General features: G+C 40.5%; 1 protein-coding gene across 17 annotated transcripts in view; it reads right to left on the bottom strand.

The window, feature by feature from the left end:
- The window catches only part of PLEKHA5 (pleckstrin homology domain containing A5), a 1,155,627-nt gene that overhangs the window by 111,070 nt on the left and 1,026,923 nt on the right, over positions 1-17,634 (bottom strand). For 12 of the 17 annotated variants that reach the window (XM_085652691.1, XM_085652692.1, XM_085652694.1 and 9 more), the window contains 5 exons: positions 14,511-14,622; positions 12,121-12,161; positions 3,996-4,190; positions 2,287-2,407; positions 1,069-1,184 (listed from right to left, as the gene is read on the bottom strand). In XM_085652691.1, the coding sequence (XP_085508817.1) occupies positions 1,069-1,184; positions 2,287-2,407; positions 3,996-4,190; positions 12,121-12,161; positions 14,511-14,622 (585 nt within the window). The remainder of the gene's footprint in view (positions 1-1,068; positions 1,185-2,286; positions 2,408-3,995; positions 4,191-12,120; positions 12,162-14,510; positions 14,623-17,634) is intronic. The other 5 variants (XM_085652698.1, XM_085652699.1, XM_085652705.1 and 2 more) reach the window with 1 other exon arrangement.

The following is a 17,634-nucleotide window of genomic DNA, read 5'->3' as shown; positions in this document are numbered from 1 at the left end:
ATGCGTTACAATCACGCTCCAGCTGACTTTTACCACAAGATCTGGCAATGCCCTGTCCTTGCACCATTCTGGGCGGCTGTGAAACTGGAACTTACACAGGCCCTGGGGTGGACAGTTTCCCACAACCCATTACGTCTGATTCTAGGTGTATTTGATGGCCTGGATGGCATCATGGGCCAACAAGTGCTTCCTTGGGACTGCATTGGTGGTGGCGAAACGTGACATTGCGGCACTCTGGTCTCAGGCCAAGTCCCCTACTGTGTGGAGGTGGAGACAGGGGTTAGACTGGTGCGGAACTCAAGAGGAAGCCCTCTTTGAAGCCCGGGGCTGCCCGGAGCTATTCGTAAAGATTTGGGGTAAATGGTTCAATATACTGTCCTGAGGGGCGTGTGTGTTCTTAAGTATCATGATATCCTCATGCAGGACTCTATCCTGAAGAATGATTTACAGGTCTCTGTCATCTTCCTTGCAGTTGTATACTATCCAGACAGTGTGTTTGATTTTGCTGCCAATGTAAATTTGTGGTTTGTTATAAAAATCAATAAACTGGATTATCAAAAAATAATAATACAATGAACCTGTCAACCACAGCTGCTTTGCTAATAGTATTTGTAGCTGTACTAGTAGTCGAACTATTAGTCATTATACTCAGGGACATAATGCTTTTACTGTGCACAAATACATCAACACAAATGGGCCATAGGAAAAGAAAGCAAAAAAGAGAGAAAGAGATCGAGAGATCGAGAGAGAGATCATACATTTTCTGAGAAAAAGTAGTGATGTCATGTTACAAGCAAACAAAATAGCATATTCTGGACCAATGAAAGACACCATGTATCTCTCACACAACTCAATAAAAACATGTTTAAATGCTAAACCTACTTGTAAACACTGTCATTTGCAAACTATATAGCACTAAGTACAATCGTTTTCAAACTAAAAGCAGATCTGTTAATTTCAGTAACTTGTAATATGTAGTCAATAACAGCTGACTACTGTGTATATTTTATATTACACAAAGACACACACATGAATTCACAATACTTAATCACTGGCCATTTCAAATACCATTCTTAGATCCATCTTCTTATTTTTCCTTAAAGTGACATAAGAAGCAATTGTTAGTGATTCAGGCGTTGGCGATTTGGTTCTTGGAGGAACAACTCCGACAGGAAAGTGAGTACCTAAAATACACAAAGAATGCAAAACATTTCAGCACTATGAAAATATGCCTCTGGGTGAGGGTGGACATGCTGCACAGGAGTTATTTGTGGATAGAGAGGGAGGAAACTTGTGTGTAAATTTCATGTTAGTCTGCAGTATGTAATCACTGTAATAAAGATAAAACACACAAATATAATGAAACTAAACTAAATCAAGTCTGTGTTTATTTGTGCAGGTAGCAGACAGCCTAGCCGGCGCATTTCAACCTCACAGTCTTGTTCACGACAATGAGTTTTTCATCTGTGTCTATTTAAATACTCTCACAGTCTGCCAATAAGGAGGCATTCTGGGAATTGTTATAAACTGTGATGAGTGCATTTTCTAAATAATTTAAAATTCATGATATATAACACTGAGGCAAATCAAACAAATATAAATTCATCATACTCATTCATGGGCTAATTGTTTACTCTAAGTGGGAAGCTTACTTATAAACTAAATCGCGATTAATCATGTGTTTGCTCATTTAACTCCTTAACCAAATTGATATTTATCCTTTCTAAATTTCTCAGTGAGAACGAATCCTCAAAACTACTACTGCTGTATCTTAGTCTTAATATGATAATCATTCTACATCCTTTACCCACCAACTGCCTTTCATCATTCATATTACTAGATGGTATCTCAAACACAACAATGTAATCACTTTCCTTTATAACCCTGCATTCAATCAATATAACTGTGAAATCGGACTGCCTGTCACACCCTCAGGTCAGACTCGTATGTCATAAAATGCTAATTGATTAGAGACAAATATCACATTGCATTATTCATAATGTAGCTTACAAGTTCCTGATTCTAATATCGTAATCACAACAGTTGACTCCACTCAAACTTCATGTATCCCACTATTGGAAAGGATTAAAAGTAAACAATAGAAAATATCTTCAACAAATAGAATATTTAAAATACATCCAAGTTATAGCAATCAGTCCTGTGTGACTCAACCTGGTCCTCACTGTTGTCCTTATCTTGTAATACCACCATTATCAAAAAAATAGTTACTCACCGTTATTTGATCCAAGGGGAACGCCTATAAAGCGACATGTTTGGAGTACCAACCTTTTGCTCCAGAACTCTCCACTTCTGCTAAAGTTTCATTCTTCTCATCACCATTGGACTCATCAACCTCAGCTACTGTTGTCAGTTCTGGTTCACTCTTATAAAGCCTATAGTCAGGACCCTGAAACAGGTGAAGAAGAAAACTTACTACAATCATTTCACATAATTTCTCATGAAATATAATAATCTATCTAAATCAGGCTTCTACAACGAGTAGCTTGTGAGCTACTGGTAGCTCTCCAGCTACATGTAGGTGACTCTCCTGTGTGCAGCCCAGCCCACTAATTTTGAAGGCTATTTTGGTTGAATTAATATATTTACACCAACATTTGGAGAATCATTTACATTTCCAAAATATATTTAAAGTTGATATTTGAGTGATAAATGTAGCACTGGGGCACTTATTACTAAAATTACTATCTTGGAGCAAAACGCATTTAAACTATACTGGCAAAGTATTACTCATCTAAAGGCATTCTAAATCAACAAATATTTCTTACATTACGGCTGTCAACCCTGCCAGGAGCACAGAGGTGTTCATTGCTGTTAACCTTGCATATGGTGGCCACTAATTACATAACATGTTTATTTGTAAAGCGCACGTTCACCATGAAGGGTGTTGTGGCGCTGAACATCATATGTTTATTGTTACCTAACTCAATGGTACTCATTTTAGGCCCATACAGTGGAGGGATTAGTCAACTAGGCCACCAGACCAGGCCTAACATAACCCTATCCGATGTAGTCATTATTACAGCATTAATAATATTAGTAGATTGGAATGATTTGTATTAACTAGAAGTAGCTTTCATTACAGAAAAGGTGGGAGACCCCTGATGTAAACTATACTAGGAATGCTTCTAAATTATGAGCTTTAAATCTTAAACAGATTCAAACACCTAAAACTCCATAATTTAAAAAAACACAATAATTGTTATGTATTTGCGGAGTATGTAGATTTTAAGTGTAGATATATGACTTTGGTCAAACCAGCTGTGATAAAATCCTGTAGCATATGTTGCAAGTAATATTACTAGATTGAAAATAGAACATTAAGCCTAGGAATTCACTGTCACGGCTACTTTATTCATACATATTGCCTACCAAGCGTTGCAACAATTCCTACCCAGTGATTCATAGCAACTTAAAGATTTGTACACTGATAAGTAACACACTTTTTTGCAAGTCAACATGCCTGCAGACTTGAAAGCTACCTCAACATATATTTCCCTATTGAGAATATATTTTACAGCCCATTCAGAGCCCAGCTTTGATGCAATGTAATCATACAGAGATGTGTATTTGTCAGGCCTGAGTACCTAATATATCACTTGTCCAAAAACTGTTTGTGCCATTTTGCCACACAAGTTAATAGCAGCTTATTTTGGTGAACACTAATGTCTTAACTGAGTTAAAAAGCTGCTTAATAAGAATTCTCAAAATGCCTTCCAAGCTGCACTCTCCCACGCAGACATGCAATTCAGTTGTATGTAAATGGCTCTTACTGCATAAATGCATGAGTAAAACAATAACCATGCTATATACCCTAATAAATGGGAATTTAAGTATAGATGACCACCTTTAAAATGAAAATACAATAATGCATGTAAATGATGCTATCACATTGCATTAAATATGAAGATGGGAAACAAAACTGATAATGCTGAAGGCAGGGCGTCATGATGTGGGTGGCAGTTTCAGCCCCTTACACAGTAAGATCCATTTCGTGGAAATCCTTGAACCTGGTGAGTCTTCTTTTCTTCTGGTAGGTGAACTGGTCCCCTGCTATAACACAGCAAAGAGGAAGTGCTGCTATCATTGGGCAGAGGGGCAGTTGTGGGAGGCTGCTCTGTTAAGTCATAGGACCGTGGGAGCGGAGGTCGAGGTGGGACTACTTCCTCTTCCTACAGAGGGTAGAACAGTTGCCTTATTTACAAGCACACCAGATAAGATTACCTGCAGCTTTTCTTCTTCTCTTCACAATTTATTAATTTGCGTCTTCAGAGATACACTTATTTTCGACTAAGATTAACTTGTTATTCAGCTGGAATTATAGGAGCTTATTCCTCTGAAGACTAATAACTAAGGTAAGTATACTGCTAATATAAGAGTGATAAGGATTAGATAGCGTATGCAAAGTCAAGCATAACACATTTGGGCACCGTACACCTAATCTGTCATGGGATAATTATCCCGGACTTGCAGCCTGTTGCACTTCTTATTGTTACTTTAAACAACAACCCAACAACCAATGATCCCGAAGAAAAGACACTGTACAACTTTACTTCCTGTGTCTCAAGTGGAGTAGCATGCAGTCCCAGTAAAGGGTTTCATTTGACACATGGTGTGCTTCTATCAGGAAAAGCATGCATTTCATCATCTGTGCTTTCATCTTCAAAGAGGAGCTTACATAACATGATGAAACAGCAATGGATAGGTGCTCAGCCACAACGTTAAAAGGTGCTCTGTTCAAGGGACCAGACACATTCTTACATTTAAAAACTTCTTAAAGCACAATGAGAATAAATGAGCAATGCTTCTCCAGGCTTCTTGTAATTAAGCCATTAGTTTATCTAAGGCTGACAAACCTCACACCCTACATTAACATTATAGTTAATGTAAACTGCTAGGACCACATCTTGAAATTGTAGGCTTCTTTGATTTATGCTGAAATGAGGTTTGTAAGACAATTTTAAAAACTGAGAAATTAAATCTAACATGCAATTTTAGAATGAAAAAATAGGAGGCTCTAATATGTTCTAAAAAAACAATCATACACGATTATTTTTCATTTGACATTGTGAATTATACTACAAGTTGCAGATGGCAGCCCCTGCATTTTCCTTCATAAACAATTGTAAATTTAGGAGTTATGTATATTCCGTAGATCAATTCAGCCCCTTATCTCACTTTTCTGTGTTCCCAAACGTCCCAGATTATACATTTCAATCAAGCCTTGATAAACTTTGATATTAGAATACAAACAAACTTCATTTCATAAATGTAAGAAGGGTGAATATTATTAATAGAAAATCTAGGTAAGAGGGGGAGGCATACAGAAAAGTAAGACTTCATGGGTAGTTAGCATTAACTTTGTTCCTGAGTGATGCTCCCTTTGAAATCCCCATAGTAACTGGGCCAGCACTCGTTTATGGCGCAGGCTAAGGTAGGGTACTGCAATCCTTTGATGAAACCTACTTCTTGCAGGAAGCCAGTGCTAATCACTCTAGCACCTTAAGTGCAGCCTTTCACACTCCTCTTGGAATATGCAACAGTGATGCACTAAACTTAAAAAACCACTGTACTTCGGCACTCTTTAAATATCTCACAGTTGTCAAGTATGACACAATTACAGTTCAGCAAATGGTGTGACTGCTAACAGAAAACCAATCCATACAATCAGTCTACTGCACAATATCATTTAATATCAAGTGATGACATTTAATACAGATATACAAAACCAATAATCGTGGTGTTAGCAGTGATGGAAAAACAGCTGACACGTGTTTCGTTACAAGGTAACTTCTTCAAGGCTTTAGATATAGATGGTTGTAGATTCAAGAAGATTCGAATTTTTTCAAAGTGTTAGTATCCTATTCTTGGTGGCATTGAAAACATTTGGGACACCCTTAATTAGGAAATCGTGCGAGTCTCTGATCATTCGTATGAAGTAACCCCAATCGGGGCAATATTTAAAGGAGGAATTCGTTCTGTATTTTGCTTACCCCAATGACGCGAAGCACAATGTGATAGTCTCCCACTTATATTATGTAGATATCTCACAGTAGCATTCGTCTAGTAGTCTTGCGTTAGATGATATAAAAGGCTATGATGTGCCTCTCTGGAAACGGCGCGTGCCGTGTTACGACGCCGTATACCCAAAGTATGCACTATACTACAGTGAGGCACTACTTTCCCAGGAAGCAAGTGGAGGCATCACACCACACACCTGCAATATTAAACTTCGCCCTTAACCTTTTCTGGCAAACCCAATAACTTTACTCTGTTACAAGATGCAGGATTGGTGACCTACTCTTAGGACATACCCGAAGTTTAATAGAAATCTTGTGTGAGGCCAAGATCTAAGGTTGGTGGCTAATTATTTTTCCAGGAAAACATATTTACACCATAAAACCAAATCACACTTTCACCATCTCAGTATACAACAATTAAGCTAATTATTGTGGATAATGAAGGTCTCCACAAGGTACAGACAAGAGTTTGAGTGCCAACAGCTTCAGCAAATGGCAGCTAACCTATCCAATTTAAAACCAAATCCCATAAGGTTTATTTCTTTCTGTCATTTGAAACCGGATCAGAAGCTAGGCAAAAAAGGATTTACTAATTTGCTTAGTTATAAGATTTGTTGAGTACACACTAAGTGACCTTCAGCTTGAACCGATCAATGTCAAAGAACTGTGTTACAGATAGCTCTCTAATGGAAAGAGTTACCGTATAGTGATTTAGTGAATAGCCAAAAAAGAGCTCTGATGTAAACTGTTTGTAGAGCTTAGAGTCATACTACAGAAGTAATGATCACTAAATCTTGAGATGAGGCCATCTAGAAGGTGGATATGAAAGGATCACAGAGATTCAGTTATCAGTATAGAGAATCATTTTTTTCTTGAAGGTAGTGTCATGCTTCACCAGGGAGATATTTGTCAGCAAGGCAGACTGCCTCAGAAACCGAGCTCATTAAGCTATCTATACATAGATGAGATGTGCTCTCTTTCAGGCCTGCTCCCAATCACCCAGCCACATTTTGCACAATTTTCAGATAATCCATCAAGCTACAGAAAATGAAGGCCATTCTTATAATTAAACCTCAGGTAAAATAGGTACCCCAAAACTTGCAAATTAGCAAGTTGATCCATAAAAAGCACCCACTTTTAGTTACGGTATTCCCTTCACACCTCTTGCTCAGGGAAGAGCCTTCAGAGGACTTTTGAACCTGTAACCATTTTTGCAAATGTATTGGTATGATCAAATAGTATCGGCTAGGTGAAGAGAGTAAGGCAGATAGAGTATGGGTTGAGAACCAAGGACTATCACCTCGCTCTTGCTTCAATTCAACTTCAGCCTGCTCTTCCAGATTTATTCCTTTAAAAAGCTAAAACTACTGGACACATCCAAGATTGAATGGGATCAAGAAGCATGTGTGGGCTATTGGTTAAGGTCCTAGACTCTGAAGAATGAATGGGCTCACCGACAAAATATCAGATTTTTTTTTTATGTGTACCGAATATCGTGTAAAAACTTTTGAGGACCAAAATATTGAGACGGTAAGTGCAAATAGGTAAACACAGATTTACTATTCTTAACTCCACATCTACGTACCTTGAAGATATGTATAACGTCAAGGTACACATATGTGGAGTTATATATAGAAAACATTTGCTTACCTATAGAAAGTCCTTAACATTCTTGACACTAGATTTTGTCCCACGATATTTTTGTTGCAATATTATGTCTAAACACTGAATGAATGCATGGCCACAGCTCTCTGGTCTAAATGGGGGGACAACTGGATTTGCGGCTGCTTTTTACCAGTCACGCACAAAGGTCAAGACGTTTGCCCACACTCATGACTGACAATCTTGCAACAAGTTTACTATTAACCATTTGACTGCTAGAGTTTAGAGTCGCCCCCCTCTCCTCCCTACAGGTCCTAAGCCCTTTTTTGGACGTTTGGGGCAATTTCATATTTAAGCCTTGGTACCTTTTTTCAACAAAAGCTACCCAGGCCAAAATTACCCCCCTGAGGATTTCAAAAGGTACTCAGGATTTGAGAATTCCCTTAGATGGAACCGATATAATAGCAAAATTTAGTTTTTTGTTCGAAAAATAGTGCTGTGCAAAAACGTGCATTTTTCCCTGCTTTCAAGATCAAGCAGGGTTGTAGAAGAAAAATGTTTGTACCATAGTTTTTGCACTTTTCCAACTGGTAGTCCATTTGACCTATTTTTTGCACTTTCAACCTACTGGCAGTTAGTGGTGGAAATAGGTGTGAAATCCATGGGTGAACACAGTAAGATCTGCATTTTTTTTTTTAATATAAGACAATTCAGCACCGGGGCATTTCAGTAGCTAGCTCATGGTGTTCTAAAAGAAACTAATAATCAAAATTAAAACGAATGAAAATAACGAGGAAATATTGTCGACAAAGTTTTCATCGTATGTCTTGCCTAATGGCTGATTTATATAAAAGTAGCATAGTTACGTGCATAAAACCCTTTTTCTCTCACAGCCACAGATTGTGTTAAACGCTCCTTGTCTGTTCCCACAGTGGGTAGTAAGACTGTTTAGCTTGCTGCGGAGTGGAGGCACTCCCTCAATCCAACCCCTGGGAGGCAGAAAGACTGTTGCACCAGCTCTGGGGTGGGTTGGGACCCCCTTCACCTTTTCTTTTCTTAAGGGCCTTTTTGTCTCCCAGTCGCAGATTGGGTTTAACACCCCTTGTCTGCCCGGACAGTGGGTAGTAATACTGTTGCGTTTGCTCTGGAGTGGAGGCACTGCCCAGTGCCAGCATTGGCCGCACCCACCCCTTTCTGTATTTTTGATCTTTTTCACTTGCTGGTGTCAAGTGGGTTTTCTGATCTGATGCCCAGGGGCAGGCTGTGGATATGCTCCCTCAACCCACCCCCAGGAGGGGCAGAAAGGCTGTGGCACCCATTCTGGGGTAGAGTCACAGATTCATGCCTGTATGAAACACCCCCTCTCCACCTTTTCTCACTGGGGTGTAACGGGCCTCTTGGGTTGGGAAATTGGGGTTAAACACCCCAACTGCCCACCAAGGCGGCAAAAAGTCTTGAATTGCATTGGGATCAAGTGGGAAGAAATATCACTGGAAAGGGGAGTTTCTCCCCCTTTTCATTAAAACACCATTCCCAATAAAACTGGTGCATGGGGTCCGATACTTACCCATGAGTACCGATGCAAGTGAAAGTAACACGAGCCAACCAGTTCATTTTACTTTCACCTTCAACATTGACGTCAGTGCCCCATACTCGCTGCCTGTCATTTTATTTTTTTTTAAACACAAAAAACTCTTCCCCAGCAGCCCGATCTGAAATTGAAAAAGGAAAAACTTTCCCTGGTGCTAGCACCAGAGAGATTTCCTGCTGTGGGTGCATAGATACAAACCGCCTGGAAGCGCTGTTGAAGCAGAGGTCATGTTAACAGCACCCAAGCGATTAAAGAAAACCCACGAGAAGATTATAGCTGATGCACATGTTTGTTTTGTGACATGTATGTGAATGTATGCACATGCATGTGTCGTAACACATGTGCATGCATCATAGCACATGGAGGTCTTTCTGAGTTCATTGTTCAAACACGGGGGTGACATCTTAGAATTGTAAATTAGAGTGTGTAAACAAACTGAAAAAGAGGTGCATGCATAGCATGAAAGAAGAAGTGATGGCCCCAACATTCTTTGCAGCCGTTGGGCACTCAAAAAAAAAAAAAAAATACAAATAAAAAATGAAAAGAAGTCATCTAACGAGGCCAGCAGAATGAAGAGTAGGGTGAGGAGCTTCAGTGCACCGTGTAGAGAGAAGAGGTAGCAAAAGGGTGGGAGGTGGCATACAAGTCAAAACAGTGCGAGACTGAAATGCTCCTCAGCAGGACAAACAATAACAGGGATGAAAACCATCAAAGTAAGAGCAGCGCAGACAGTGGATATAGACAACAAGCCATCCAATCACGAGCATGGGGCTGACCCAGAGGTTATTCTAACTACATATCAAGTATTGGAAATAATTGACAGCTAAAGTCATTTCTAATCGAAATCTAAAAAAGCACAGGAGATAGAGGGCACTAGAGGTGATTCACTCTGTGACAAACATGAAAGTTTCCAATTCAACACAATAATCTTCATATGAATAGGGACTTAATTAATCATGAAGGACCAGAGAGAACAGGGCACTTCACAACAGTCTAGGATAATAATGCATACCGCACTGTTGCGCACCATTAATAGGTTCAATAGGATTATAAGGTAAAATAATTCCTCATCAACATGGAAAATTACATTGTCGAAAACTATATGACTATGCATATCTGCTGCTGTAATTTAGAAGAAAAATGATCAAGGACATGGTGAGAGTCAAAAACTATAGTTTGTAAACTACTACTCTTTTCAAGGATTTTGGCTTCCGACTGAGTGCTGCAATAAGGCATTTTGACAGTCAAAACTAAAAAGACAAGGGAATGTTTCTTGAGTAAGTGTGTTAAACTTTTGTTAAGGATTACACTTGATGGGGATGATTAAAGGGAATGAGAAATTGGCTTGGACAAGTCACCAGCCGTTTAGATGGTCAGTAATGAAGGTATGGGGTCATCAGAGACCAGTTATGGACAGAGGATTTTTAGGAAGCGTCGGGAAGGAAGAGAGCCATACTTTTATTGCGTAACCAGAATTGAACCTCAAAGTATGAATTCTATTACTGGCACTTTGAAAGAATCTGGTCTAGTAGATTAATGCAACCGTATTTGAACATGGGCAGTGTGGGTACATTGTCCCAGAACTATAGGGATTACAAATGGTTTATTGTGCCAGAGATTGCTGTGCTAATTTAGTCCAAAAACTGTAATAAAACAACTGAAGCTTACTTCCTTATCTGTAATTGATAGAAATGCTAAGGCTTCTCTCAATCTGATGGTGGAATGCAGAGGAAAAGGCTGGCCCTCTTTTTTTTCCGAAATCATGGAAACAATCTTGCAAGTGTTAAGACATGTTGCAGACAAGCTTCATAAGGCATAAGATACTTTGGGCAAACACGTGGAAACAAAGGAAGGGCCCGAGTGCCTGAAACTTTGAATACAGAACACCTTTAACCTATAGGAAGTTTGTTATTGGAGGAAATGAGGACTCAGGGGTGTGTCTGTGCCCTGAGACATGCCTGTACTAGTATGGATCTACAAAGTAGCAATATCAGTTTTAGTTGTTACTGCATTGTTAGAAGTGATTCAAAGTCCTGATACAGAAAAACTGTAGATTTAAGCTTCTGCATCATAGGTGCCAAATGTTTTCTCGGAGGAACTGGACCCGAGCCAGTCTCGTGAATTCACAATTGATAAAACTGCACACAATGAGTCAGTAAGATAAGAAGTTATTCAGAAAATATGGCATGTCTCTGACCTTCCAAGACTAAGGTTCGACACAACTAGTGTGGATCAACAATGAAAAACATAAACAGACCCTTGGTTTCAAGGAAAGCGCAGTGGAAAATTGTAAATTGCACCCATGTTCATTTGATCTCCTTGTCCAGAGAGCACAGCTATCAGATCAGCACCATATTGCCTGGCCTCGTCAGACCCTCCCCCTGCTGTCTGGCTCGCTGAATTGATATGGCGCAGAAACCGAACAATGATATAAAGAAGTATGAGTTCTGTGGTGCTTTAATGGAAATTGTCACTGGTAGTGAGAAACAAGACAAATGGACAGCAATATTGGAACATATTCTATTAATTAGAAACTGCAGTGGTATCATCAGGACAGAGTCACTTTCAAACAAAAAAAGTAAAATCATGCAGGCCGACTGTGGGTTCACTGAACCACTATAGATTTAAAATATTTTATGGACCTTTCCTCTAATCTCTTACAGAAATCACAGATGCAATACTAGCACTAATGCATTTAGAACCAACTAATGATAGCCACAAATGTTGTACCTAGATGAAAGAAAAATGACTACCGAAGTCCTCTGCATCAGCCACTAAACCATACCAACTATTATTATTATTTTAAGCTAACCTTCAGTGAAACGACCATTACATTTCAACCTCTCCATTGAAAATACCTACATATCACAACTCATATTTAGGTCTTACCTCATTTTTGGTTGAAGAAAGTGATACTGATCCTGCGTCGCCTATGTTTTAAACCAAAAAATTAATACAAATACATGAAAATATACAGTATTTTAAACAAAATACAAAGTTAAAGTTTTAGAAATAATTTTAATTCCAAACCCTGTAAATAACCCAACCCAACTGAATGTATGACCTGTTCACAACCTCCACATAACTAAGATTCGGTGCAAGCAATTATTTTTTATTTACATTAATAATTCACAAACTGTCAAGTGCGAGGTTCATACTACTAGCTATGCCCTGTGTTAGATATGTAAGAGTTATAATTTGCTCGTTCTAAATGACTCGTACACAACAGAATTCACTTCAGGTATAAAAATGAAAAGAATTATCTACTTGCTGTATATTATCTTTATTATCTATTTATAAACAGATGAAATCTAGATTAATCTGTGTATTAGGGTAATTCAAATTATTCTAGGAAGGACATGAATGCTGGGGAAATGGACGGTTGTGAGAGGGCTATACTCACTGTAGACCAAGCTACTTTATCATCTCTCTCATATCTATCACTGTCGTGCCTTACTTCTTTCAATACCCAGCAACATTTGCCAAATCCTCTCAAAATCTACACATGTATCAGGACCCCATCTTGAGCATGCACACCCAAACACGAGCATCCTCCAATGCAGCCTTTTTCTTTTTTTTTACTATGTTAGCTTTGCAGTGTTTGCTCACAATTTCTTCATTCATCATGTTCCAGTAGTAAGCATCATATGAGCTACAATAGATGTGGAAATTTCCTGATAGGCCACCATCTCCAAACGCCCGCTGGACACACTTAAGAAGATCTTAATTGAAGTAGCAAAATTCACGATAGGCAAATAAAGATTGCTACGCCGGTATTGCGGCCTTCTTCCTCCCCTATTCCTTGACTATGCTAAACTAGTGCAACTGTATTGAAACACTGGAATGTTGAGACCCCCATTGAAGACAATGGAGCAGCAGCGGCCATATAAGCTGGAAAAGAACTGCTGTTATCAACATTTCAGTGTCTTACCTTTCTCCTTCCCCTGCCTCTCCAAAATATATGCAATGAGCAGAGGAAAGCGAAAAGCTGATGAAATGCGCAGCAGGAAACACAGAGCGTTTACCCTTCCGTTACCCTTCCCTCCTCCTGTAGCTCAGTGTCACTGGGGCTTCAAAAAGAATGCTGCTCAACTCCAGGGTCTCCCTGGCATGGCTGAACTACCAAAAGCATTTTAGCCAGCCTTGGAAAAATCAAGGGCCTATTTCTGACAACTGTTGATCATTCACAGCTGTGAATGCAGGCTAACAGTCATGGCCCTGCACATGTCTGTTAACAGTTGAACAGTCACAGCAAGAGGTGTGAAACAAAGGCTTCGGTTTGTAGGGATTTCAACACCCCAGGTCTCCAATGACGCTATTTTCTCAATTAGGACGTTCCGCCCTCAAGAGGTTGAAAGGTCTAATCGCTTTATTGCCCACCAGAGCTGGGCTATACTGGCTATTAAAGGCCAGCTCCCTTGTTAAACACTGGAGAAGGGCCTTTAATGGCTAATATGGACCTCAAGGCAGGATATAAAGCTATATTAGAACATTGGAATGCTGAGAGCTCCACTGAAGACAATGGAGTAGCTACGGTTTTATATTGGCTGCTATAAGCCTTGTGCTCCATCATTCCAGTGTTTATCATTATGTTTCTCCTTTTTTTTGATTTAGAATCTTCTATCCTCATGTGGGCTGAAGGTTATAATAGCCCTTTTGCCTCGGACTAAATCGGTTGTAAAAGTCCTCTCCATCGTTAGGCCCTCGCCTGTGGCTCAGGCCTATAACCTGGTTCAGGGGTCTTAACATCACGAGTAGCCCTCCGTAGTGGGCTATAAGGCTATATTAGAAAACTAGAATGTTGAGAGGTCCATTGAAGACAACGACGTGGTTCAGGGTTAATAATGGCTGGTATAGGCCTTTTGCTCCAACGTTTTCAATGTTTGTCCTTCTGTTTTCTCCCTTTCTAATTAAGAATATTCTACCCTCAGGGGATGTTCTAATAGACTTGCAGCCCTTCTGCCTTGGGCTATATTTGTGTTGTTAAAGACCCTCTCTCTCATTATAGGCCGTCCCAATCCTGTATAGCCCCCGGCAGCAAGCTACAAGGCTACCGCATATGCATTATAAGTTATTAAATGTAATGTGAGACAAATATAAATATATCACTATCATGTAGAGGATGCTTCATTCACTTCCCGTGCTTTGAGACCACTTGATATTTATCTACCCATTGCAATTACTTTTCCTGGGGGGCTTCCTTCTCATGCATTCATACAAGTTTCCAGACAACACTGAAGGCAAACAAACTATCAAAATGATAAACATGTAAACCATACCTGCATCTACAGAGTCTCTCTGTTGTTTATGTTTACTCAAGCCTTCCATGACATCTTGGATTCTCCATAGTTCCTTCTGCATCTGAGCACCTTGAATGCCAGCAGACTCAGTCTACCAAAAATGAAACATTACTTATTAAAATGGCGAGCTAGAGGTGGTGTTCACATTAATTGATGTCTTCAGATATGACTCTGCACAAGGTCGTTTGCTCAATCTAGGTTGTAATCTCAATCCCACATGTTAATCTTCCCTGCACTGAAAATACATCTCCAATAAAGCTCAAGGCTAATTTTCAGATACAAATCTTGCATTATAATTAATTTCTATTTGGAGTTGTAAAATTCAAAAGTACCACCTTGCACCAGTGTAATACACATTAGCAAACAAAAGAAATATTAAAAAAAGGTTTATGCAGGCCTCAGAGACTGTGTGCAATGTAAAATTCTTCCAATAAATTCTGCAACTATCTACTTAGTAAAGGGAAAAAACTATAATTCAGAAGGCCCAGCAGTGCATAGTTCTTATATAGTGGCTGGACATGCATCATTAAACTGAAGAAAATGGCTCCGTGCCATCTTTGTTACAAAATCAGGCATTGGAAACAAAAGTGTAGGCTTAATCCATATAGATTGAATGTTGTTACTCAAACACAGGGAGGAAATTTGGTCCAAATGCTTAACACACCTGTCCAGCAAATGAAAGTGTCCATGCAGACACATATGCCAAGAATGCCAGTTGCACAAGCCCCTATGGATGAACAAAACATAGGTAACACAAAAATAAATTTTGACCATATGACCAGAGTAAACAGGAATACATTTCAGACTCGGGGCCAGAATGCACATCAGTAGTTCTCTATGATTGAGAATACGTACTTTGATACAAGTTTGTCAAAATGATGGTGCCTAAGGGGGACGCAGATTGCTGCTTTGCGCAGTCTTCGAGGCAGACCAGATTGGACCATTTGTAGAAGGTGAAGTATATGGCGATCATGTGTAATTTCTCATCGACACCGGTGCTACCCGTTCCACTGTTAGAACAGCGGAAGTCTCAGACCTTCCCCTCTCGGTACAGAAGATCCAAGTTGTAAGAGTCATAAACCAGCAAGTTACAAATCCTATTCAAGTAAAGTGCCTATGAAGATAGGGTCATTCGAAGAGAATCATCAGTTTGTCGTGTGTGATTCAAGTCCTGTAAATTTCTAGGACGAGATTTATTGTGCAAGTAAATTGTACAATGCATTGTACTCCACAGGGTGTTGAGCTTCAGACACCAGATGAGTAGATAGAATTCAACCTAAAACAAAAAAATACTGTAGAGCTTTGCCCGTTAAGAGACAGAAGAAAGATGGAGGGTTGATTCAGTCACAGAGCGCATAACTCTCCCATGTCTCTGACCACAATGCTCACAACTGGATTTCCGAGTTAGAGGCAACCAATACCAGCTGAGAAGGAGATGTCGTACCAGAATCAGCCGCGCGCAGCACCTACAGCTTGGGACGCTTTGGATATTGCTGCAGCTTCACAGCAGGAGGCTACGGGGTGTGTGGAGGTTCACCGGCAGGCCACACGGACTTGCGGCACTTCACTTTCAACAGTGGGTTAGCAGCGGTTGCCCATACACGCTGTCACAATGAGTGAGTACACTCTGCGGGGGACTGGGGATCTGCAGAGCAGTAAAGGGACGTAATGTAGATACCCAGGAGCAGTGTCAGGAGCAGCAACTCAATGAGGAGGGCGAGGTCAGCCCACAAGCAATCGATTCCTCTCTTGCAAAATTCCAGGTTCGGCACCCTATCCCGAAACTGCTTTAATCTGGTGCAGTAAAGTGAAGGGTCTCCATTGGTAGAGGCACTAATGGCAGCTGCTCTGACCGGAGGGGGTATAGTGGCCTCCCCATCCCCTTTGGACTCTGTATCAGATAGTGATCACCCTGTTAGCGATTTGGCAGGTCTGCCTGGTGTGCATCCCTCTAGCAGCCCCCAGCATCGACCCAAGACGTCATAGCGATCTGCCGGTTACGCCTTCCTCCAAAAGAGATGAGCTCTCCCATCTGGCAGTTAAGCGGGCTCTGGAAGGCAGCACAAAAACAGTGAGTACTGTATCAGATACTTTGGGGGAGCAGGTGGGGGCTGCAGGGGCTACAAATTGGGACCCTAATGTGGGTCTGCTTAAATCTAATGCCTGGCCGATCACACAAAAGGCAGATGACCTCGATAGGCAGTTATCTGGGGCTCAGCCCCCTCTGGTTTCTTACATTTCTGGCTCTCATTCAGAGAGTAATCTTGGCAGGAATAAACCGTGCGGTCAGGCGGAGGCTGCCCAGCTTTCTCAGGACGGGTGGGTAATATTAAGAGGAAGTTATCAGAGCGGTTCAGACCACACCAGCCTGGTAAACGTCTGAAGCTGCGGCAACCAGGAAAGATAGGAGACTCTGGTGTTAAGAGCAGTCCACAGCGGAAGTGGGTCACCTCAAAGGGAGAGGTGAGGGCACTTAGTTCCTATCCATCAGCAGTTCAGACTGGAGCAGCTGCAGGTAAACAACATTCAGAAAAGCATTCTCCCCTTAATGGCTCAAACCTGCACCTTCAATCAACTTTGGACTTATCATGTGGTATACCCTCAGACTGGTCCACCCCATTGCCACCTACGGAAGCCTGTATAGAGGATAACTTTTAAGAACCGTCTTAAGAAACGCATCTCATTGCAATTTTACAGCTTCTCCAAGTCCAGAGTTTTGAAGTGCAGTTGCATTATGGTCAGTCAAGGGTAGACAAACTGTGGGAATTATAGCAGTCAGTTGGAGCATCTACAAACTAAGATTGAAGATATGGAGAATTGCTAGAGGAGAAACGATCTTAAGGTACTTGGAATATCAGAGGGGAAGGAGGGGGCAGACCCTCACCAATACATTGTGCAACTGTTTGCAAAAGCTTTTCCAGATTTGATCGATTGGGACTGGTACTCACAAATTCAGCGAGCCCACCTCTTAATCGCAATCTAGGTAACTAAGCCAGCACAGGCTTGTACTATCCTAATCTATGTCGAGAACTTTCTCCTCGGGTAGGCAATCTCTCTTAAGGCATGCCCTAATAGACCCATCTCAGTGGATGTAATGCCGATT

The sequence above is a fragment of the Triturus cristatus genome, chromosome 4_1, assembly GCF_964204655.1.
Source record: "Triturus cristatus chromosome 4_1, aTriCri1.1, whole genome shotgun sequence".
Taxonomy (NCBI): domain Eukaryota; kingdom Metazoa; phylum Chordata; class Amphibia; order Caudata; family Salamandridae; genus Triturus; species Triturus cristatus.
The sequence above is the reverse complement of the archived record's forward strand: the minus strand, read 5'-3'. Positions and strand labels throughout refer to the sequence as shown.